Genomic DNA, 25,421 nt, shown 5'->3' on the forward strand with positions numbered 1-25,421 from the left:
ATTTTAGGGGGGGGGGGGGGGCTAGCAGGGGTGGATTCAGAATTTATTTTTGCAGGGAGACGTGCTGAAATGTAGACCGCTTTTTTTCTTGACACTTGGGCCTCTGAAAATTAATACATGTAGCTTGTGTTATGGAGGGGAGGGGCTAGTACCATATTTCCAATGGGGAGCGGCTGATAAAATCCTACATCAATGGGCACTGCACTATAATAGCCTAGGGGTTCAAATGACCCCTTGGGGGAGACCGTTCGCACATTACGTCATCTTCTAATATTTTGCTACTGACACTTTTATTTTGAAGGGGGGGGGGGCTAGACCATTTTTTTAAATATTTTTTTTTACACCTGATGTCATCATATTGATCAAGTAACTTATATGCAGCAAGAAAATGTTATTTAGATGAGGATGTGAAAGAAGAATCCCCAAAATAGACATTTCAGAAGAAAATAACAAATATACCAAAATATGGGAATATTGGTTGGTCACGATAACGCCCTCTCGTGGTGGCGGGTTATCGCGGCGGCGGGTTATCGCGTATCAAACCATAACATCGTCTAGCCCTAGACTAACAGTGTGTACACGTATGCTACTTTACCTGGGGAATTGTTTTATTGATTTCACATTGGCCTATTTCAGCCTGAATACAGGGTGAATCAGAATAATTTGTACCCAAGTTCACCATTTTTTGTGTGTGGCAAATACAGTGCGAGTCCAAAAAACTATACAGTTTTAAAATTGGCCATAGTTTTATTCTGTAGCAATATAGATAAGATATTTTCATATGTACTTTTAGAGTAACTCTTCCTGCTTATTTTGGTGACATTTTCACTGGATTAGTTTTCATGCATGACTGCACAGGAAACAATTATAAAGGGGTCGGGTGAAATCTGACTTGCGCCAACTGGTCGGGGCGGGATAAGAATGAGACAATTTAAAAGAACACAACCATTGTCTTGGTTCTGGTCATGGAATGCATAATCAGTTCGGATTTGTGGATCTCGCTTGCAAGAGTTTCAGTAGGCAAATCAGGATGACCCCCAGGAAAGGATAACTCGTGAAATTGACATTCTCAGACAAGACAGGGAGGCGATTCGCCGTACTGTTGCAGAAATGATGCGCCGAGCCCAGCTGTGCATTGAACGGGATGGTGGACATGTTGAATGTTGCAAATTAGTGGCCGTGGTGATCTGAGGAGTTATGCCGTTTTTATTGAAGTTGGGAAGATGGCAAGTCACAGATGGGAAAATGATCAACGGATGGGAAGTCACGCACACCTTTTTTGTGAACCGTGGACAGAACTTTAAAACGGTGGTTGTGCTTAAAATTCCGAAACTTGAAAAGTACATAAGTGATTTGAAAGACTCTTGTACTAAAAGAAAGCTTGTGAATTGGGCTTTCATACCCTAGATTTTAAAAGTGCCACATGTAGAACTTCAATAAAACAATAGTCCCGACATTTCAGTTTCGTTGTTTTTTTTTACTCACCCTGTATTTCTGAAATACTTGTATTTGTTAACATTTATATTCGTCTTAGGTTTCACCAGTGCACTTGTCCTTATGCGTTTAACTTTACTTAACCTTATTTGATAATAGTAATGTATGTAGGGCCCCTATGGAAACCAGTTTTTAAATGTTTGCACTTAGTTACCCTAGGTATGAGCTCCGTGCGCTACCAAAAGAGGGCGCCGTGTTACCTAACAACGACGTCCCATGGGCGGGACATTTAGCTGGTTGACGCGCACCGTTCCTTGTGTGTGACGCATGTACACCAGGGGATTTGTTCTATTTACGCGCAGTGGCCGCGCTTCGCGGCAAATGAATTGCAGTCAGGCAAGATGGCGTCGGTCAGTCACCCCCAACTGTACTTCCTTTGCCGGTGAGGGGGTACTTGAACGGAGCGGATAGAAATGAAATAACTGAATAAATGCGCGCGGGGCGTGCTCCGCGCGCGGCCGCCCGCAGCGGCATGGGAATAATTTGCCTCCAACCAACTGTATACAAAACGTTGTATTAATCAAGCAGAGAACTCAAACCGATGACTACTCCCGAATCGACAGCTACAATATGATACTATTATGTATGTTATCCCTTGTTCAAATGACAAGGAACGAATGTCAGCAATATTTCAGTCGTTTTTTTTAACTGAATGTTTATCATTATGGCACTCCGGATGAGACAAAGGAACACCTGCCCAAGAATTGTATGGAAGTTAACTGCGTAGCTCAGCTCACTTGAACCTCTGATAGGAGTTATGTATCTTGTGATAGACATCCGTCAATGCTGAGTCAAGAGAGCACTGTTTTTTTATATCGCCAGGACGAACCTTAGTCAACATTTCATGCATTGACTGTTAATAAATTAAAATTACAAAGAATACCCTCTAAGATAGCCGGAACGCATAGGTCTATATTTACGCCTGAGCTGGTAAAAAAACAAGAACAACAACAACAATAAAATGAGCAGTGACACAGTGTGTCTGATGCAGATGATTTATTATAATTTTGACGTTCAACGTCGAATGAAGGCACTTTCTTCTTAAACTCCAATCCCAGCTATTACAGAGCCATTAATAAAGATAAACAATATAAAGTCTGATTATAATTCAAACCCTTCTGCTAACAACATTACATATTTTAAATGAAAAAAAAGGGTTAAGAGGCCGAACCTGTGCTTACAGGGAACGGAGTGCCCATCTCTCTTTCTTTAGCGATTGGGCCTGACTTACATGCTGCTGTGGGGGGGGGGGGGGGGATCGCCACACCTCCTCCACAGCGAGTCTGTTACCTTCCCAGCATTGAATAATGCCGGTACCCATTTAACACCTGGGTTAAGAGGAGTAATTGAGGTAAAGCGCCTTACTCAATGGCACAACACGCATGGCCACGGCGGGGCTCGAACCCACAACCTCACGATCATGAATCCTTTGCTCCATTATTTAAATTATGTGGACCCAATATTGAATTTACTTCTAATTGTTCTGTTCAAATTCAATTAAAAGGATTTTATTCCCAAAGTCAAATTCCAGGCATTTAACAACCATTAATAAAAGATAAAATGTATGAAGTCGTATTCACAGCCAAACCCTCACCTCACAGCATTTAATTTTTTACATAATGTGGACTAATGTACATTAATTCAATGCTGTTCAACGACAATTAAAGCATTTTTTTCTTCTCTGTTTCCAGGTATTTTACAGCCGTATATTTCATAAACATTTATAAAATATGCATAATAACCCAAAACAGTTTAATCATCTCTATTAGTCGAGAGCTCGTCATGTGGTGGTTTGAAACGGTTGACAAAATACGACTGGTTTTAAACACTTTTCCCGACACCGCTGCGTTCTGCGCCATATCGCGCAGTACGCGCCACATCGCGCAGTACGCGCCACGTGCCCGCTAATCTCCAAGTCAGGTGATATTTTAGAATCACTCGGCGCAAGGTACATACCTTAAACACAGCTAAGGGGTGTTTAACAAAACATGACTTGAAATTGGTGAACATTTAACTTTTTTGACTTTTTGACTTTTTGACTTTTCGACTGAAATGTATTTATGAATGGGAAATTCCAATCCTTCACCACACAACATTATATATACTAATACTGTGAATTAACGTAAAATTTATTCTATTTATGCTGTTCAATAAAATACCGACACTTGCTTAAAGGTTCCTTTTGCTTTTAGAATGTTTTGTTGCAGACACAAAATTGCTTTAAAAAAAAAAGTAGGGTGCGTAACAACAAACCCCTCCGTTTCAAAGTTTCAGATCGGTGAATACTGTATAGTTTTGAGGGGGAAAAAAGAACATAAATTATGTGTTATTTGTTTCAGTTCGTAAAAAGATTCAGTTGCTATATATTATTTCGTGTGCTCTCAACAGAATCTGCATGTCGCATTGTTCATATCAATGTAAACGTTGTAACCTGAGCCGACTTTCTTCCAAACAAGCTGCGATCTGTCAGAGAAAAGCGTACAAAATTGATAAATATTAGTGCATAAAAGTAAGCATAAATTGTGAATTTGTTTCCGTTGTTGGTGCACAGCCCGGTGTTCGATGTTTCCTAGATGGTTACAGCCCGATAGTCCGAAGGTTCTTTAGTCCGAAGGGTCATTAGTCCGAAAATAGAATAAGGTTAATTAATCCGAAGGTTCGATAGTCCGATTAGACGATAGGATTCGATAGTCCGAATTGACAATAAGGTTCGTTAGTCCGAATTGAGAATAAGGTTCGATAGTCCGAATGGGCAATACGGTTCGTTAGTATGACACTTCGGACTATCGGACCTTACTGTCGATTCGGACTATCGGACCTTATTGTCGAGTCGGACTATCGGACCTTATAGCCTTTTCGGACTATCGAACCTTATTGTCAATTCGGAATAATGAACCTTCGGTCAATTGAACCTTATTTTCGTTTCGGACTATTGAACCTTCGTACTGATTTACCTTATTCTTAATTCGGACTATCGAACCTTCGGAGAAATGAACCTTCGGATTATTTAAACCATCGCTATGACGTCACACTATTGTTAAAACCCGTGAATTCTTAAATTAAGAGTCCACACTTTCTTGTGTATTCTCCTTAACTGAACTGGGCGGCCCCCATTCTATATATAGACTATGCGTATGAGTGTTCCGTTTGGGTAGGGATACAACGTTTGGTTTTTTGTTTGTTTGTTTTTTGTTTTTGTTTTTGCCGCCGTATGCGCAGGTGCTCATAGAAGACCAACATAAGACTCCATTGTTATTTTGACTTCGAATGCATGGACAGGTGGCGGACAATGAATCCTGAATACACTAAGAGGTTTTTCTCTTAATGTATGCAGATAATATGCAGGACTAGCCTAAATAATATGCAGGACTAGCCTACCTGATTCCCGCCGCCTGATTTCAAAATCACAACGATAATGTTAGCGCGGAACCAGCCTATCGCAAATGGCAATAAGGCTACCACTAAATTGCAGTTTGTGTGGGAATAAGCTTTATTTTCAGATTAGACTAGTTTCCATCCGCGACCGGACCGACTGGACCGACCCGCTGGCTCACGCTGGTCTGGAACCGGCTTGGCGAGGCTCGACTTTTCATGCAGGTGATGTAGCATCGACACTGAATGTAATATAGCTCCGTGATGCGAACGGCTAGATTTACCCTTTCCATCACAAAAACACTACAACTTATTTTACGATTTTCCCGGCCATTTTTAACGGAATTATAGAATTAAAATAGAAATATATGCATTCTGGGACCACCGTATTTGCATTAATGTCAATTCGGGCGATTCACAATGCAGTGCGCCACCAAGAATTTTGCCATGGAAAGTGCTTTTTTTTGTTCAAGTTTACGATCGACAAAACATGGCCCATTTGAAACGAGTGTCAGTAGACAACTTGAGCTAATTCGGTATAGATTGGGGCAAAGCACTCTGCCACCTCACACAAAGTACCATAAATGGAACAGAAAACGGCAAACATATACTCGAATCATACGCTTACGATTTAACAATTACGTAAAAACTAACAATTTCAGATGTCCCGCGCTGCGAATTTTTCGACCATCTCCCACATGCACAATGCACTAGGCAAAATGAACGCTCCGTGGCAAACTCTAGGTGGCGCACTGCATTGTGAATCGCCCGAATTGGACACTCTGTCCAAGCCGACTTACTTCCCGTCCAAGACAGTAGCTCTATCGTCGTCTTTCATGTCGATCTAATTCGCACGCTGGACCACATGAGTGGCTGCCGCATCAGTAGGTATCACCTCCTCAGTAGTATAGGTCACGTCTAACTGGAGGGCTGATGAAATTAAAAAAACAAGACACTTGTTTCAAGGTGCAAATAAAGGATCGTTTCCTTCTTTTTGCAATTTTTTTTTCTGAACTTTATTGGAAATCATAAGTAAGGTGCATAACAATCAACCCGAGATTCAGATTAGTGGATAACAGATACATTTGGAGAAAACCAAAGAAAACATATGCACTATATTTTGCCCCGTAAAGTGGATTCCGTTGCTATCGCTTCCGATTCCATAAACTACCATTTTATATTTTGAATTGCATGGACATGATTCTCATTCAGCCGGTGAATGTATGTGACGTCAAGGTCATTAGATGTGTGAGCTCCACAATATTTGCATAGGCCAAAGAGTTTGCCCGATGGATACACTTTAAAAAAAAAACACATTCAAATGATTATTTCTTCCGAAAAATACAATTTCAGGCGGACACATCACAGGGTAAGGTACCAGTTGGTTTTTTTTAACTTTGATTAGCAGGACCATACTCGAATCACACCAACCTTCCTCAGTGTCTTTCATATAAGGCTTGAGAAAAGAGAGACATCGCACTACACCTAATTTCACATGACAATATATTTCTTCTGAACAATCCCATTTCAGGCGGTAAAATGTCACAAGGTATATGGCACAAGGTACACCAATTCGTTGTTTTGTTTGTACTTTGATCAGTACGTCCGTTCTCGGATCATACCAATATTTCTCAATGCCTTTTTATAAGGCTTGTGAAAAATGGTATTTCGTTCGGTTGAGCGGGGCGAATTAGAACGAAACGTAGTTCTCAATAAGTGTAAATGTCACTCCGCCATACGCGGTTGAAGATTGGAGAAAAAAAGGGGGAGTATATAGGGCGGTGCTTAGTCAGCATAGACCATCTGCGCACCGGCAGGCTCGACTTCTTTCAAGTTTATAGTTAATGATCATTACTATTATAATATCCCATGAATAGATTAGATTTTGAAATCGGGCACTATGACCATAAAATCATGCAATGTGGCAACTCTCAACAAGGGAAAGTACTAGTGGAAACCATACTACTCTTAGTCTTGTTCGTCTAGCGGGGTTTTCCAGAGTATTTTCACGCAAATAGTTTTTATCTCTGGTTTTTCACTCCGCAGGCGTGCAGGATCAACATACAAATCACAACTTAATTGATTTTATATGATGGCACAAGTCACAGAAAAGTGCATCAGAGGCGTTGAAGTTAATTGTAAAGATTGTCGTTGTGTATGCATCCACAATCTGGGATCTTAAAAAAAATTGGATCCATAGTTGACTATTATTATTTAGCATATAATCGCTTAAATGTAAATATTAATTTCACAAAGAAAAAGAAAAAAGAAGAAAGAAGAAGACATAAATAAATAAATAAAAGGGTCAGCAACTGCAATGCCTGTCGGTGGCCAACCCAATGTAAAATTGGTGTGACGTGTGGGTTATTGAGAATAACTAAATTACACTGTACGTTAATTTCACATGACAGTATTTTTTTTACAATATAGTGGAGGACTTATTGAAGAGACATTGAGACTGAGAGGGTTTTAAACAATGGTTTTATAGTCGATCGGGATCCGTCATACCTGTACTGTATGAATTGTGTTGGTTGGTTTTCTGGGGATTCCATGGCCAACAAATTATCCTTTACTTGTTTTTTTTTACATTCTTTATTTTGTTTTCTGGCTTCACTAAGCTGTGATTTCCTTACATTAAGAAAAAAAATTACATCGATCAGAAGAAGTATTTTTCCCCGATGTGTTTGCAGTGTGGTGGAGCTTTCTAAAGCTGATGAGGAACTCACCGTCCTTCCCGATCTGATCTGGCTGGTCTTCCCACATCTCACGCACATCGTCGGCGAAATACTCCAAGAAGCAGTCCATGTCTTCGTTGTTTGCACACGCATGCAAACCTCGAGTCAGCTGCGTTATCTGGTCTGACACTGAAATAAAATTTAAAAATGTAAAAAAACAAGAGGGCAATACTTTTGTTTTAGGGTCTGGCAGCAGCTTATTCGTGTCACTTATTGGTTGTTCGGTCGGTCGGTCGGTTGATCGGTCGGGTTTTCCCCGGAAAATTGACTACAAATATTGTACCAAAATTGAGCAAATATCATCAACAACATAATTTTAACATTTTTGAATGTTCATTTATTTAGATGTATTTAGCAGCTTAAGGCCTAGAAAGTTTTGTCTTATAGTTCTTAAAGCTGTGGAGTGTGCACAATTGAATCTGTTATACCAAAACTTTGAAGCCTAGCTACCTTCAGGAACTCAGCTAGTTATATCTTAGTGAATATAGAAATATATTACCACTCGTGTCTTCATCCATCAAGGCGTGATCAGTTTCTCGTCCTAGGAACACAACAAAATAATTTTCACATTTTTTGAACGTTCATTTATTAAGATGTATTTAGCAGCAAAAGGCCTTAAAAGTTTTGTCATAGTTTTTTAAAGCTGTTGGAATTTTAATTAGGGTTAGAAGTTTTAATATTTGGAAATGTTGCCCCGCCCCAGCAGAGCGAGGGCTTCATTATCTTATTATGGCGGTGCTTGTTGACAGGGTGCACAATTTCGTATGTTATACCAAAACTTTGAAGCCTAACTACCTTCAGGAACTCGGCTAGTTATATCTTAGTGAATTTAGCAATATATTACCACTCGTGTCTTCATCCATCAAAGCACGGTCAGTCTCTTGCCCTAAGATCGCAACAAAAAAAATTAATATTTTTGAATTTTCATTGATTAAGATGTATTGAGCAGCTGCGCTGATGAACTTAACATGTTTGTCTTATAGTTTTTGAAGTTGTTTGAATTTCAATTTAGGTTTGAATTTTTAACATTTTGAAATGTTGCCCCGTTCAAACAGAGCGAGTGCCTCATCATCTTATTATAGCGGTGCTTATTGACAGTGTGCACAATTTCATCTGTTATATCAAAACTTTGAAGCCTGTTTACCTTCAGGAACTCGGCTAGTTATATTTAAGCAAATATATCAATGCATTACCACTCGTGTCTTCATCCATCAAGGCGTGATCAGTTTCTCGTCCTAGGATCACAACAAAATATTTTAACATTTGTTTAATCATCAATTTTTTAAGATGTATTTAGCAGCTAAATGCCTTAAAAGTTTTGTCATCCTTTTTTAAAGCTGTTGGAATTTTAAATAGGGTTAGAAGTTGTAATATTTGGAAATGTTGCCCCGCCCCAGAAGAGCGAGGGCTTCATTATCTTATTATGGCTGTGCTTGTTGACGGTGTGCACAATCTCGTGTGTTATACCAAAACTTTGAAGCCTAACTACCTTCAGGAACTCGGCTAGTTAAATCTTAGTGAATTTAGCAATAATTTACCACTCGTGTCTTCATCCGTCAAGGCGTGGTCAGTTTCTCGTCCTAGGATCACAACAAAATATTTTAACATTTTTTTAATCATCAATTTTTTAAGATGTATTTAGCAGCCAAATGCCTTACACGTTTCGTCATAGCTTTTAAAAGCTGTTGGAATTTCAAATAGGGTTAGAAGTTTTAATATTTGGAAATGTTGCTCCGCCCCAGCAGAGCGAGGGCTTCATTATCTTATTATGGCTGTGCTTGTTGACAGTGTGCACAATTTCGTATGTTATACCAAAACTTTGAAGCCTAACTACCTTCAGAAACTCGGCTAGTTATATCTTAGTGAATATAGAAATATATTACCACTCGTGTCTTCATCCATCAAAGCACGGTCAGTCTCTCGTCCTATGATCGCAACAAAAAAATTTTTAAACATTTTTGAATTGTCATTGATTAAGATGTATTGAACAGCTGCGCTGATGAACTTAACATGTTTGTCTTATAGTTTCTGAAGTTGTTTGAATTTCAATTTAGGTTTGAATTTTTAACATTTTGAAATGTTGCCCCGTCCAAACAGAGCGAGTGCCTCATCATCTTATTATGGCGGTGCTTGTTGACAGTGTGCACAATTTCATCTGTTATATCAAAACTTTGAAGCCTGACTACCTTCAGGAAATCGGCTAGTTATATTTAAGCGAATATATCAATACATTACCACTCGTGTCTTCATCCGTCAAGGCGTGGTCACTTTCTCGTCCTAGGATCACAAGAAAATAATTTTCACATTTTTTGAACGTTCATTTATTAAGATGTATTTAACAGCTGCGCTTAAGGCATTGACAACGTATCACCAACCGATAGTGTCACACAAATTGACCGATTATTGTATCACTAACCGATAATGTAAAAGAAATTACTGATGGTGAAGTAAATGTTACTACTATCGGTAAATTTTTGTTACATTATCGGTTAAGACCGATAATGTAACAACAATTCACCGAGAGTGTAGTAAATTTTACAACACTATCGGTCAATTTCTGTTATTGAGACATCGGTTGGTGATACGTTATCCGTTTGTTACTACATTATCATTTGTAACAGAGGGCTTTATCATCATATTATGGCGGTGCTTGTTGACAGTGTGCGAAATGTCATTAGTTTTCACCAAAAACTTTGAATCGAACTAACTTCAGAAACTCAGCTAGTTATCATAGTGAATATAGCAATACATTACCACTCGTGTCTTCATCCGTCAAGGCGAAGTCAGTTTCTTGTCCTAGGAACACCGCGGCGTCGTGTTCAACCACCAGGAATCCTACCGTCAGCAGCGCCATCAGGTACGCGGTTACTGTTGACATGATGACAATCAGAAGAAAAAAAAAAGATTAATAAAAGATATCGGTTGCAACTAAAGTGCGACTTGAGATTGCCTCAGTTAGTTGTGTTGAGCGTGTTTTAGGGCTGTGCGGCTGAAACTTTCGTCAGAGCAGTTCTGATCCCTGGCCCGGATAGCTATTGCTTATATTAGACCCAGGAGATCACTCTGCATCGCCTGACTGTGTCGTAAAACGTAAGAACAGATGGGCCGTAAACCTGGCCAAAAAATATGGCAACCAAGCATATGGCGGCATTTTTAATAATAATTTTTTGTGTTTCTAATTTAAAATTAAAAAAATAATAGCATGTGTTAGACAATGAACTGTTGTCTTTGACACATGCCTTGATAAAAAAAGAGAAATAATATTCTCATAATGGTTCTTCTGATTTGTTATAAACTTGAAAGAAATACTTCATTCGGCTCAAGGGGTTAGTTCCATTAAAAAATTCGCGTCCAAAACCAGAAGTGTAACGTGGGTCCCATTTGTGTGTGCTCTAACGGGTACATGCACAGGGTTCCTTATGGGATAGAAAACACAAAAGAACAATAGACTCCATAAGCCGTATGCACCAGTTGGCCATTTTTGTCGAGTTCCCTGAATGTATTTCATTAATTGCTAACTGATGAATGGGATGGCGCCAGACTATTTATGCAGTGATGAATTAATTAGTTATTAACTTGCTTTCATTTTATTCATCTATATTCATACTTTCTTTAGAAAAAAATTGTTTCATGAATGTAAATTTATTATTTTATTTTCATATTTGTATGCGTATAAATGTGATCCCTGGTTTTCTGTTAAATTATTGGTAAAATAAATCAACCCCTTTCTTTACTTCACTCATTCATTCGTTTATTTGTATTTTGCCAAAAAAAATGCATGTACTTCGATGTATGTATATTTGAATACGGAACGGCAGCTTGCAGTCATTGCTCCTTGTTAGTTAAACATATATACCCCTCCTCCCTCTAAAAAGGACCGATGTGACCTGAACTTGAGCACTAATTACTTAACACTTCAGTTCCGTATTCACTTTCATGCATTTATGGGGGGATTTCCTTATTCTAAACGAACTCTAGATGTATAGATCATTTGGAAATATACTCTCTTTGTTTACGTGCATGAAAATAGACATCACTAAAATGTTGAAAGTATAAAGGTGTGGATCTGGGGTGCGGACGCGTGAGACGTGTGTGGAAAGCAGGCAGCGCTACTTGCCACCGCGCTTAATTGCTGAATAGAAACAAATTAAGGGACAAAAGGAAGGGAAACAAAGATCTTCCCCATACTTATATGTGTGTCAGGCTATACAGGCATTACATTCAACGTGTGCCTCCAAGCAAAAGAGCCCACGACTTGCCCATGTCCACACAAGGTTCCCGCTGTCTGGAAAACAGGTTTGCATTTTTTGGGGGTTAGGTTTATCGGTCGCAAAAAGAAGGAAATCATGAAAAAGAGATTGGGTTGAAAGTTTTTTTATTTCTTAACTGCACGAAAACAAGGAAAGTTCATATTAGGTATGAAAGTTTGTATATGTGTGCGCGTGTGAGGGAGGGGGGGGGCACAGTGGGATGGGGTTTCAATCTTGAAGGGGGTCACAATGGGCTATGTTGTAGTTTCAAACAATGTCAAGCTACTTTGTCCCTGAGGTAACTTAGTACTTACACGTCTCAGTTACGCCACTGCTCCCCCCACCCCTAAATTAATATGAAAATCCCTCGTGAAAAATTGTTTGATCTTTTTCCTGCCGTGGAGATTAAGATTCGTTATAAAGTGTACTTGTTTTGAGAAAGCTAGAAACTTCAAATTTCCAGCAATAAAACGTTCCGTTGCGATTAGTCAGAAGATTAGACGATTTCCGTGGTAGAAAGGGGATTTAAACCGTTCGGAAAAGTGCCTTTTGATGAGCTTGACGACCACTTTAAGATCCAATCACTGCCAAGCTCGGCACGAGGGGATACAACAGTTCAAAGACACTAAGGTAACCGCAGAAAAGACAATAAACGAGAATACCTTCGCCCTGATATTGGCAATGACATTTATTGCATATTATCGAATTCAGGGATAGCCTACTTGAATTATCAAACAGCCTTAGGGCCTATCATGATATTTTAGAGGGAATTACTGAGAAGACAAATCTTCTTTGCTTGGAGGATTTTTTTAGAGGTAATTATTATGAAGACCAACCGATACGTATCGCAAAGTACGTTTTATTGCTGTAGACTTGAAGTTCATAGCTTTATAAAAAAGGAAAGAATTGCATTTGACCTTTGGAGGGACTTCAGGTGCATTGGATAGGTGCAGACACAATCAGTGGTCAATTCTGTAAGCAATAAAAGCTAAAAATACTCATACGCAGAGTGCAGATCTGCCAAACAGATAGTATATCACAATATGGCTTCTTACAATTAAATTTTTAACTGACCTGGCCGAACACGATCCTGGAATTTATGCAACATCTGTTCTTTGTATTATAGGCAATTTTCTGGCTTTTGCGTTTTGGCAATATGCTGAAAATAAGAACTATTTTGTGTGGGCATCAGCTGAATACTTTTTACAATTCGTTTTGCACTCACATTTTTTTTTTTCGGGGGGGGGGGGACTGAAGTTTTGCACTCACGAGAATTGGGGGGGGGGGCGGGGGAACGGAAGCGGATCATCATCATAACGTACTTCAACGCTGAAATGGTTTCGGCTAATGTTGCATTTTTATTTTTTTTTATATACAAGTTTACCAATTTTGAATGTTGGTCAGCATCATTAGAGCAGTAATTGAATAACCCAGTTACGAGACGAGCAAATGTCCAACACTTTTTCAATACGATAGAGCCAAAATTTGACGATTCACCTTCGAAGTTGAGCTTATCCTACTGACAAATTAAATCCATGCAAAGTAATTTTCAACATAATTTACCGTTCATATATTTGCGGAGGAATTACAATTGTTCTGACACTCATTGACCTTACCACCTGCTGCTTAATTTGGGTAAGAATCGGTAATACTTGCAAATTATACAGACAAGTTATGAAGCTTAAATTTTATACGATGGTGATGCAAATTTACCATACGACTGGTTTCAAGTTTAATTTGGAATATACTTACAGCTAATTAGCACCGACATGAAATTAGCTTAGCTTGTGAAAATCACCTAGCCCACCCTTCTTTTTCGAAGCATGGACACAGCCTGAGAAATGTATTAAGTTCATTGTTGCTAATCAATTAAATAGATCCTAACATTTGTTTCAGAATATCTTCGCAAGGGCCTCCACTGAAGCATCATGAAATAACAGCGATGATCACTGCCCTACCGTCGCGCCGAGCGGATCATCTATTTATGACGTGCCCGATGACTTACTCCAGACGGTTTTCCAACATCTGAGTGCGACTGACCTGTGTCATGTCGCATCATGCAGCCGTTGGCTACGCGATGTAACCAATCAGGATTCACTCTGGCGCCCTCGTTGTCAAAGCAGAGGATGGGAACATTACGGCACCACCACAGACCTTGCCAAGATAGCCTCCTACGGATCTTCCGAACAAGTAACTGGCGCTACTGAAGCATGGCACTACAGTATCACCTTCAAGGAAGATATGATCGTGGATGATGACGACACAACAGGCTTAACCAGCACTTGCAGGTGGAAAGGCGTCTACATGAGAGCCTACCATCTGGATAGGAACTGGGCTAAAAATCGGTTTGATTTGAAGTTTATTTATATGTTAAAGCCGCCTAGATACAGGCATTACGAGGCTTCTGTGGATGGAGATATCCTGGTGATAGCTGAACCACAAAATCTCCTTGTCTTTGATATTCGGATTGGCATCTTTGAGTATTTGATTAATGTTAAGAGTTGCAACCATATCGAGAAGATGAAGATCAAATATGGCGTTATTGTGGTGGTTTTTCGAGATTATGTGGTCCGTGCGTTCGATGTAAAGACTAGACAGATGCTAACAAGTACAAGTACAATATTAAAGTACAAGTACAATATTAAATCATAGTGATTGTTTTCATAATAATTCGGTCGGTTCCTTTTCGGATAAATCCAAGTGATCCTTAATGTCTTTAAGAAAGCTGTCGTCATGTGTCAGCCTTCCAAGTGCTATTTAGAGTTTTGGCGGACATTATCGTTGTACGAGGGTGATAATCAGAGTGGCAAAACTCTTATTTACCCATTTAAAATGAAGATATTTCGCTGCTATAGCGAACAGATTGGTTGGATATGAATTTGTGCAAAATATTATTTGATTATCGTTTTAACTGAATCACTAGCTAGAGTATTCACTTTTTTGTTAATAGTAGTTATCCATGTCTGATCAATCATTCATTGGATAACTAATGCAATATGGTTGGATAAAACAATTGATTTTGAATTTCAAGGTCATTGAATTCAGGCCTGATTGAATTGTTCCAAAAGTAAGTGTGACCGGATCTCACGAAACATCTTCACTCTTAATTCTCCATGTAGTATGGAGCATATATCTTGCTCTTAATTGTAATACATGTATATCAACTGATTTTGATAGCTTATATGTATATAAATATATGTTGTATGGGTGAATGTATTTCACTGCTTTAGCAAACCGATTTTTTAAACATGAATTTGTACAAAATAGTATTCCATTATAGTTTTAACTGAATCACTAGATATTGTTTCGGGGTGTATGTTATTTCTTGTTATAGTAGTTATCCATGTCAGATCAATCATTTATTGGATAACAAATACAATATGGTTGGATGCAACCCTTGATTTTGAATTTCAGGATCATTGAATTCTGGCTTAATTGAATTGTTCCAAAATTAAGTGTGACCAGGTCTTACGAAACATCTTCACTGTTAGTTTTCCATGCAATATGGAGCATATAATTTGCTCTTAATTGTAATATATCAACTCAGTTTGATACCTGATATTTACAGATATTGTGTGGGTGAAAAGGCTTTTTGTTCCTATTGATTTCCATTGTGTATGATACCATAGAAAGACATGGTACTCAATAGCAGAGCTCATCATCTTGGGTTGGGTTATTTAAAGGGATAATGTCATCCTTATAAATTCCCCTTTGTGTCCTATTTAGCTTTTAATTTTTAATGTATATTTTGCCATTGTTAATGAAATTGTGGTACCTTTTCTGGTTTTTATACTGGTGCAAAATGTCCATGTTCATGAGCGACACTGCGATATCAATTTGGGCAGTAACCTCAATGTTAGAGCTAATTCAGCATCAACAATTATCTGAATTTGTTATACTGTGCCGTCGAACTTTGATTTTGGACTGGGAGATTATCTTGTTATTTCAGTACATGACAGTAAGATAATGGGAAAAAAATCTTACAAATAATTTTAATAAGCAAATGTTTTGGTTTACAGTTTGAACACAAAAATAATAATACCCAAATTGAAGAATGTGTTTCTAAAACAACACAAAAACAACGTCGCCCTCAGTTGTCAGGAACACCATGAACACTTCTAATGTTTGCAGAAGTGCTCCTTTAAAAAAAAATAACCAAAAAGGAATAAACAGCGGGCTTAAATAAGTAATGCTCCCCTTTGTGGCGAGGATTTAGTAGAAAAAAAAATCCTTTTTGCCCTTCGATGTCCCGCCTGACAATGCCATTCTTCAATGGCTTTGTTTAGTCCACCGTATGTTTAACCTAAATATATTTAATTAGTGTGATTACTATATACTAAATTTTATAATCAGTGTTATTTTAACTTGTTCTTTCTTTTACAGTTTGGCACATCTACGAAAAGCTTCAGCTTTTCAGGATGATGCGTCCACACAATGTGGAAATACAATGTAAATGTTTTCTTTAACTGAACGAGTATTTACTCAAATGACGATATGGTCGTGATTGTGCGGAGACCCTTGTGAAGTCTTTATTCCATGTGCATCAATGTTTATGTTATCATTCGATTTTTACGTTGACGAGAATTCGGAAATGTATTATTAGAAATTATGGGGGAAAAACAAAAATAGAGTTATTTGTTTTTGCAATCTGAAAGTTAGTAACTGTAACATTCAGAGATATAATTCAAAACTTAACAATCTGTAGTATCAAAGACCAAATTGTGACATCTGCCAACATTAAATGTTTCATATGATATAGTTGGGGTCGTATTGCATCTTTAAGTGTAGTAAGCGTCATGTGGGGAAATTTGGGTCTCGCTGGGGTCGAGTCAAAATTACACGATTAGGAGTGAGACCAAGTACATTACAGGTTGAGTTGAAATAACTTATTATAGTCGTCGTCATTCATCACAAATGTATATATTGGCTTTCTTTTTACTGTTTTCTCTAATAAGTAACATGTATGGCTAAGAACAGAGAGATTATAAATTTTCAATGGCATAAGTACACAGAGTGTTACAGTGTATTATTGTATCCAGTTGTCAGTGGTCAGACACGGAGTGAGAAGCAACGTGCCTGAAAGAACGATCCTTGGTTTCTTTCCATTGAAAGGAAAAGTACAACTTTTTAACCACGCCCAAACTACCAAACTTCCACACAAAGCCTTACAACGAAGACAAGAACTGGTGTGGTGAAGTATGTAAATCGTGTGTCTTGTTCCCTAAATGTCACCATGCATAGTTTTCTGTTCTGTCACCAAGAACGTCTGCCCAGGGCAGACTTTTGTGAAGAATTGAGTGGTAGTAGACTCGATTAGTAATTCCAAACCAATCTGACGTTGCCAAATCAGAATGTACCAGAACATTGAAACGTTGAATTTCTTTTCTCCTGATAATCGTTCCCCATCCTCCACCATCCAAAAAGAAAGAAGGAAAGAGAGGAACACTGAATTGATATTGTCTATCTCTCCCTTGATTCTGACAGTTAATTAAATGGCATGACGTTGCAAATTGTTCGGAGTACACTTTAATTAATTGAGGCCTATAACTTCTGTGCAGTCCTACAGGTACATTACCGATACAGTCGTGTCTGTCACCCACAGTAAATGTCTTGCTCGAACCCTTGAGTCGATGTTTACCGCTGGCTAATGCTTAACTGCCTCAAACGCTACAGTGACTATGATTCCATGCATTTTTAGAATAACGCCCATCCGTCATATCAAGTGCGAGTTTAAACGATGTATCTACAGTTTACATATATTTTTTTACCAGTACAAATATGTTGCAATGCAAGTATTACGTGTTATTAACTTTAGGAATGACTTCACGCGGAAAAAAATCAACACGTTACAAGAGTTGCTTTAATTTACAGAATCACTTAGCCACTGAACAAGAGGTGCAGAATGTCAAATATGTTGTAAGTAAAAATGACTCGTTCAATGCATATGTACGTAGACACTGTCATTTCAGATGTACATGTGTTGGGTAGAGTTGAATAGGCCTATCCCTTCATGGTAAAAATAACTTGAGGTTAAAAGTTCATGTTGATATGAAGTGTTGAATGGATTAGCCTGGGTGCCAAGCATCAACAGTTCTTCTGTGCATAGGATTTTTACAAACCCTAATATGGAGCATGCGATACTACCGCTAGGTCGCTGGCATATTGGGGTATTCACTTTTATTTTATTTATTATTTTTTTTATTAAGGTTAAACCACTTTAAGTATTTTAATTCAAGTGACAGAGCATGAGTTTTAATAGCATCTTTTCTACCACTGGAATGAAAGGCGAATGTTTAGACACGCCACTTTTTAATGCACATTCGAATCAATGCGCATACTCACTGTGATTGATTCAAACTGTGGTGTCTTTGATACAAAGGAGTCTTAACTGCGGATAGGGGACCTTTTCCAACACTGGTTTCCTTGAGGAAACACGCTGGATAAGTTCACATTTATAAATCTGGCACAATGGGAAATATTGAAACTGTCAAAGTTTTCAATAACACAATGCATCTTGTTTCAGAATTGTATTGCAATGGCCTCCAGTGGGGTGTCGAAAAAAAGCAGCGAGGATCAATGCACTACCGTCGCGCCGAGGGGATCATCTTTTTATGATGTGCCCGATGACTCACTCCAGACGGTTTTCCAATATCTGAGTGCGACTGACCTGTGTCACGTGGCAACCTGCAGCCGTTGGCTACGCGGTGCAACCAATCAGAATTCACTCTGGCGCCCTCTATGTCAAAGCACAGGATGGGAGCTCTACGGCACCACCACAGACCTGGCCACGATAGCCTCTTACGGACCTTCCGAGGAAGCCACTGGCGCTAGTGAAGCAAGTGACTACAGCGTCACTTCCAGAATGATAGGATCGTGACTGATGACAACACAGCGGGTTTAAACAGCACTTGCAGGTGGAAAGGCGTCTACATGAGAGCTGACCATCTTGATAGAAATTGGGCTAAAAATCGGTCTTATTTCAAGGATTTTGCTTTGCTAAATAAAAGGCCGCCTGACTACAATTCTCCTGTTAAGTTGTCGGCGACCTGTCAAAATCTGGGAGTCACCTTTGACTCACTTATGTCAATGTCTCATCATGTTTCTAACACATGTAAATCTGTCAGATTTCAACTTCGTAACTTGGGTTTAATTCGGAAGTATCTAACTCGCTCAGCAACAGAAAAACTTGTTCACGCCCTCATTTCATCTCGGTTGGATTTTTGTAATTCCCTGTTGTATCAGCTACCCCGTAACCAACTTGCTCGCCTACAAAGACTACAAAATTCTGCCGATCGAATTGTGACCCTGACACCCTCTAGAACCCATATCACCCCGATTTTGCAGTCTCTGCATTGGCTCCCTGTTGCTGACCGGATTAAGTACAAACTGTTACTGCTTGTTTGTCATTGCCTTCATGATTCAGCTCCTGAATACAACATTAGACCTATTAACTCCATATAATCCATCCAGGCGATTGAGATCTTCTGATGCTTCTTTGCTGGTTTTCCCTCACACTCACAAATCTTGGGGTGATCGATAATTTTCTCACGCAGGTCCTCATCTTTGGAACAAACTACCCCTCGCCATTTGCAATATCTCATCGCTTTCTGAATTTAAAGTTGCCCTAAAGACCTATTTGTTTCAGACCACTCAGAATAGTCTTGTTTAGTTGAATTTAATTGTTTTGTTATTTCTGATTTGATATAATTTTTGTTTGCGCCATGAGCGTCATTTATGGTGGATAATGGCGCGGTTTAAATTTCCGTTATTATTATTATTATTATATTATATTCATGTTTGACAAACATGTCTATGGAGATCTCCTGGCAATAAGTGTAACAGCATAGAGTATCCATGTCTATGATATTCGGCATGGTATCCTTAGCGCGTTATAAGTCTTGATGAGCGGCTTCTCGACTATAAGATAAACAACAGCGTTGTCGTGGCGCTCTGTGAAGATAATGTGAACCACGCGTACGATGTAAATACTGGGCACGAGCTAAACGTTGACTATCCGCCATGCAAACCCTCAAGTTGATATTTTTATAGGAGAACTGATGATGTTATGCGTGAACCAGTTAAAGTCATAAGCGATCGATTGCGTTTCATGTATTTTGTTCGTTTTTAATCATAACACCACTCAAAGAATGTAAAGAAGAAGGTGGCACCATGTAGTCAAATATACTATCGAATAACCTATAAAGCTACATAATTATATCACCTGTTGACACTCTCCTGTGTCTTGGCTCAAAATGTCAACAAGCCATTGGCCGGCGTCGTCGTTCCGGTTGACGCAGGCAATAACATTTTTCCCGAGTTTGACGTTGGGCTAATTCCCGTAGGGCAGTTTATGCAAGCACTCTCCGCTCCTCGCATCCCACACGAGAATGTTGTTATTAATGTAGGCAGCCACGACCATCTTTTCCCGATAATCCCAGGAACGGCATGATTCATGGTAACATCTGTGAGAATTCGCTGTTTTCCTTCTTGGATATCCCACACCTGAATATCGTTGAGCCGATCAGATTATGGACATGTAATGACCGATTCACTGTCAAAGAGCAATAGTAAGCCAACGAACCAGTGTTGGCATCCCTCCATCTCGTTTAGCTCGTGCCCAGTATTTACATCGTACGCGTGGTTCACATAATCTTCACAGAAGGCCACCAAAACACCACAACGTTAATCAAGACTTATAACGCGCTAAGGATACCATGCCTAAAATCATAGACATGAATACTCTATAACAACCATTGGCTATTCAGCGTGCAACGGAACACCTGAAGGATGGGCGACGAAAGGTGTTCATGTTTAACGTTACGCCAAATGGCTCAGTACGACTTTTTGCTTTAGGCCATGAATCATACAATTTCAAAATAATGTGGATGAACGAAATCAGAATGATTTTTGGGACCTACGTACTCGGTACATACTCCTAATCTTTAATAACTAGTGAACCACTCATTTTTAGTTCACATTTTTTTAGAACAACAAAACAATACACTACAGAGAGTGTTCCTAAAATGACATCACGGCAACATCGCCCTCAGTTGTCAGGAAGAGCATGGATCATTTTGAATGTTCACAGGGGTGCTCTTTTTGAACTTATTTTTAATAAAAATGAATAAATAACGGGATTAAAAATATACCTGCCATTCTTCAGTGACTTTGTTCAGTCTACAGCATGTTTAACCTATTAACATGCGTATGTTCTAAATCTTATAATCGGTATTGTTTTGTCTTCTTTTGTCTGGTATTGTTGGGCACATCCACCAAATGCTCCACGGTGTGGAAATGAATGGTACGTTTCTTGAATTGAACAAGCATTTACTAAATGACGATATTGTCATGATTGTGTTGAGAGTGTTTCTTTGGGAGAGTTGTCAAGTCCATGCTCCATGTCCATCAATGTTTATGCAGCGGAAGTTATTATATCATTAAAATTGTAGGTTGACGAGAATTCGCAAATGTGTAATTGGAAGTTAATGAAAGAAGAGAACAGAGGGATATTTTTCTATACAATCTGAAAGTTAGTTCAGATGTTACTTAAAACTTAATAATGGTATCAAAGAGGAAATTTGGACATCTGCCAAAATAACCTTATCATATGCACTGTCAACATAAGTTAGTCATTTAGGCACACAAATGAGTCAAAATGACTACTAAAAATTAAGGCAATTGTTACTAATTATTTGCCTCATGGACTATAACCCGTTGTCAGATTAACTCATATTGATAGGTTAAAAATCAGCGTGTATAATGACTATAAGCATGAATAGTTACATTTTATAAAAGTGTTATATTGACTACAAAATGTTTATTTACAGTAACATGGCAACATTAATTACTCGTCATGGCTGTCAAACTGGGTGATGCATTATGTATAAGGAGCTAAGTTTGCTCATTTTTCTTTAGGTGAAATATTATAAGTAAACATGTACTTCAGACTTAGTTCATGGCACCCAATTACAAGACTGCAACTGCGCATTATTGGTACACGTCAATGCAAATACACATGAAGGCGCATGCGCCGAGGTGATAAATCGCACTCAACTTGACCGATGGACCCTGTATTTATAAGCTGTTGTAGTCACAGCACAAGTTTTCCCTATTCACATGCACTAACATATGAACTCGCTGTTTTCCTGTGGCACTACAACTGACCTGAACGTACACGTACTGCATTCTGCGTGCGCCATATTGGAAGTCCGGCTTGCTATACACTCTACACACTGCACACTACACACTGCACACTACACTTCCCACGCCCTTACACTTGGAATAATGTACAGAGCTGCATCCTGATGTAGTCATCTATATAAATTATGTCATCAGCAAAACACGAGAATTACGACATTTAAGTATACCTTTTACTGTAAGCAGATTGTAACTTTTACTGTGAACTGCATTTTGTTCTTGGCTACTTTAAGTTGTGACTACAGAGTAGGTCAATGTCATGTAAGTGCAGTTTGGGAATCCTGGCACTGTTGCTGGTTATTTGAGATTCCTTACTGCAGAATTCGCAATGAGTAACAAGTTCTGTTAATGGGCAGTGAGGCTTATCGTAGGCGTACGGTTCTTCGTTTCATTTTGTATGCCAACAGGAATGATCTTCCGAATGAATAGTGAGCATGCACCCCGTCATTCAATAAACAAGTGTTTAGTCGCAGAGCTTACCAAATGCTTCATTAATTGCCTAATTGGACATTACAGACAAGTCATGCTGCTAAAATGTCATGCTATGCTGATGTCTATGTACTATATTAGTGGTTCTCACTAGTGTTTGCAATATATATGCAAACCTACATTAAATTTGCTTAGCGTGCGGAAATAATAACGGAGGGGATAGTTTCTATCCTTGATCTCTTTGATTTACCTACCAACTTCATTGCGGAATTCCCAATGAGTAACAAGTTCTGGACAGAGGCTTTCCGTAGTCGTACGGTTCTTTGTCTCATTTTGTATGCCAACAGGATTGATCTTCCTAATGAATAGTGAGCATGCACCCCGTCATTTAATAATTACAAGGGTTCAGACAGTCGCGGACCTTATCGAATGCTTCATACCTTGCCTAATTGGACATTACAGACAAGTTATGCTGCAAACATTTCATGGCTATGCTGATGTAAATGTACTATATGACTGGTTCTCATTAGTGTTTGCAATATGTTTGCAGCTTAGCACCTACATTAAATTGGCTTAGCGCGCGGAAATAAAAACGGAGGGGGATAGTTTATCTCTTTGATCTCTTTGATTTTACAACCCACCCTTCTTGGTTATAGCCTAAACACAGCCTAAGACGTGTATTAAGTTGGATGTTGCTAATTCAAACAAACATCATTTGTTTCAGAATATATTTGCAATGGCCTCCAATGAAGTATCAGGAAATAACAGCGAGGATCAATGCCCTACCGTCGCGCGGAGCGGATCATCTATTTATGAAGTGCCCGATGACTTACTCCAGACGGTTTTCCAATATCTGAGTGCGACTGACCTGTGTCACGTCACATCATGCAGCCGTTGGCTACGCGATGTAACCAATCAGGATTCGCTCTGGCGTTCTCGTTGTCGAAGCAGAGGATGGGAGCACTACGGCACCACCACGGATCTGGCCAAGATAGCCTCTTACAGACCTTCCAAACAAGCAGCTGATGATAGTGAAGTAGGAGAAGACATTGTCAGCTTCCAGGAAGATAGGATCGTGACTGGTGACAACACAGCGGGTTTGACCAGCACTTGCAAATGGAAAGGCGTCTACATGAGAGCTTACCATCTAGATAGCAACTGGGTTACAAAACGGTTTCATGGCAATAATATTGATTTGGTAAAGTTGCCTGACTTTCGTCAGGCAGCTTTTGTAGATGGGGATCTACTGGCAATTGGTGTAAGTAATTACAGTATCTATGTTTATGATATTCGGAAAGGCATCCTTCGGTGCCTTATTAATGTTTTGGAGAGGCATCGCAGCTACACGATCAAAGACGGCGTTATGGTGGTGGCTTATCGACATAAGTTACGTACATTCGATGCAAAGTCTGGGCATCAGCGAACATTGATAGAGGGATGCCACCACAACCGTCGCTTACCATTGCTCTTTGACGGTGAATTGATCCTTACATGTCCAAAAGCTAACAGGCACAACGATATTTGCGTGTGGGATATCCATGGAGTAAAACAACGAATTCTCACAGATGTTATTAAGAATCATGACCCTATTAGAAATTGGGATTATCGGGACAAGATGGTGGTGGCTGCCTACACTAATGCCAACATTCTCGTGTGGGATGCGAGGAGCGGAGAGTGTTTGCATAAACTATCCTGCGGGAAATCGCCACTCCTCAAACTCGTGGATAATGTTATCGTTTGCGTCAGCTTGAGCGACGACTCTGACCGATCATGGCTTGTTAACATTTATAACAAGGACACAGGAGAGTGTCAAGATACGATACCTCTCTTTTTAACTGCGCGCCGTCCGCGTCCGCCGGTTTTGATAAATAGTTTGATAGTTGAAGACGAAAACCTTATGCTCAGCAGTTTCAGTCGTGTTGACGATGTACATTTTTATCTAAATGGAAAATTGGTAAGAGGAATGAGTGACCATAATAATACAGTGTACGAATACACAAGAGGTGTTAACGGAAGTAAGTATCCATTTGTAAAGAACAAAATAATTTCTAGCTCGATAAGCTCAATCTTAGATGGAGTCGTTGATTTTAATGTGTGCAAAACGTGCATCTTTAATGCCACGCCAAATGGCTTAGTACGACTCTTTGATTTGGATGAGACTTTCAACACTGCACCAGTCCTCTGCATGGACGATATCCGAATGATTCTTGTTGATAGGGAGGCACGCAGACTCCTGATCCATCATTTCTGGTGAACGTTATCACACCCCATCCGATAAAACACACTCGCGATGATCATGACATTCCGTTTAAAATCGAATTTAGAGGTAGAGTACATCAGTAGTGTATACTGCGTATTTGACCTCGTTTTCCGGAGGAGGATCATGATCCTCATCGAGGATCATATCGGTAACCCCGACGAGGATCATAAAACGAGGAGTGTCTGTGGCGCAGCGACGTCATGGATCGATGGACAAATCGATCATAAAGTGGGGATTAGCGCCGAATGAGTATTATTACTCGAAGATAATGGGACAAAAGGCGAATGACGATGCAGACTACGCGCCCTTGAGTAAATAATTGTATTTATATTTATATTTTCTATGTATTTTGTTGTTGTTTTTTTGTTTGTTACTTGAAGCGTCAGCATCAACGAAAGAATAAAGCAACTCAATTCATAGATGAAGGCGGTTATCGATGACTTGAAGGCATACTCTCGTGAATGATTTTGTTGTTGTTGTTGTTGTTGTTGTAATTTTCTATAATAGGCCTAATCGCGCGACACGTTATCGAGATGTTGATGGGACCAAATACATACACATTTAAAATTATACCTGCATTATTTGCGAATGGGTGTAATCATAATGTATTATACAATATACAAATATATATATGTTTAAGTTATAAAAGATGACTTATAACAGAGAGACACGTGACACGCAAAA

The 25,421-nt window shown here is 39.2% G+C and overlaps 2 protein-coding genes across 6 annotated transcripts; one reads left to right on the forward strand and one right to left on the reverse strand.

Annotated features, from left to right (window-relative positions):
* Nucleotides 1–5,683: 5,683 nt before the first annotated feature.
* On the reverse strand, nucleotides 5,684–23,972 carry LOC119735126. Of its 5 annotated transcripts, XM_038208821.1 has the most exons (10): nucleotides 23,938–23,972; nucleotides 13,892–14,079; nucleotides 10,356–10,469; nucleotides 9,485–9,526; nucleotides 9,140–9,181; nucleotides 8,795–8,836; nucleotides 8,446–8,487; nucleotides 8,101–8,142; nucleotides 7,593–7,730; nucleotides 5,684–5,796 (listed from the first exon to the last, which is right to left on the reverse strand). In XM_038208821.1, the coding sequence occupies exons 2-10, from the start codon at nucleotides 13,908–13,910 to the stop codon at nucleotides 5,711–5,713; spliced, it is 567 nt and encodes a 188-aa protein (XP_038064749.1). In that variant the 5' UTR covers nucleotides 13,911–14,079; nucleotides 23,938–23,972; the 3' UTR covers nucleotides 5,684–5,710. The 5 variants fall into 5 exon arrangements, with proteins under 5 accessions (XP_038064749.1, XP_038064750.1, XP_038064751.1 ...); XM_038208822.1 differs by lacking the exon at nucleotides 9,485–9,526; XM_038208823.1 differs by lacking the exon at nucleotides 9,140–9,181.
* On the forward strand, nucleotides 23,214–25,177 carry LOC119735139 (probable E3 ubiquitin ligase complex SCF subunit sconB). Its single transcript, XM_038208838.1, has 2 exons — nucleotides 23,214–24,218; nucleotides 25,118–25,177. The coding sequence occupies exons 1-2, from the start codon at nucleotides 23,214–23,216 to the stop codon at nucleotides 25,175–25,177; spliced, it is 1,065 nt and encodes a 354-aa protein (XP_038064766.1).
* The last annotated feature ends 244 nt before the right edge of the window (nucleotides 25,178–25,421 follow it).

The sequence above is a fragment of the Patiria miniata genome, unplaced genomic scaffold (genome assembly GCF_015706575.1).
Source record: "Patiria miniata isolate m_02_andy unplaced genomic scaffold, ASM1570657v1 HiC_scaffold_29, whole genome shotgun sequence".
Lineage (NCBI taxonomy): Eukaryota > Metazoa > Echinodermata > Asteroidea > Valvatida > Asterinidae > Patiria > Patiria miniata.

Bases quoted from the DNA above. Each gene is read 5' to 3' on its own strand.
- LOC119735126 (XM_038208821.1), bottom strand. The intron at 8,143-8,445 runs GTAATATATTGC...TTGTGTTCCTAG, and splicing joins GATGGATGAAGACACGAGTG to GACGAGAAACTGATCACGCC. The intron at 7,731-8,100 runs GTAATATATTTC...ATTTTATTTCAG, and splicing joins GATGGATGAAGACACGAGTG to TGTCAGACCAGATAACGCAG.
- LOC119735139 (XM_038208838.1), top strand. From the start codon at position 23,214: ATGGCCTCCAATGAAGTATCAGGAAATAACAGCGAGGATCAATGCCCT. The intron at 24,219-25,117 runs GTCAGCTTGAGC...TGTTACTTGAAG, and splicing joins TGGATAATGTTATCGTTTGC to CGTCAGCATCAACGAAAGAA.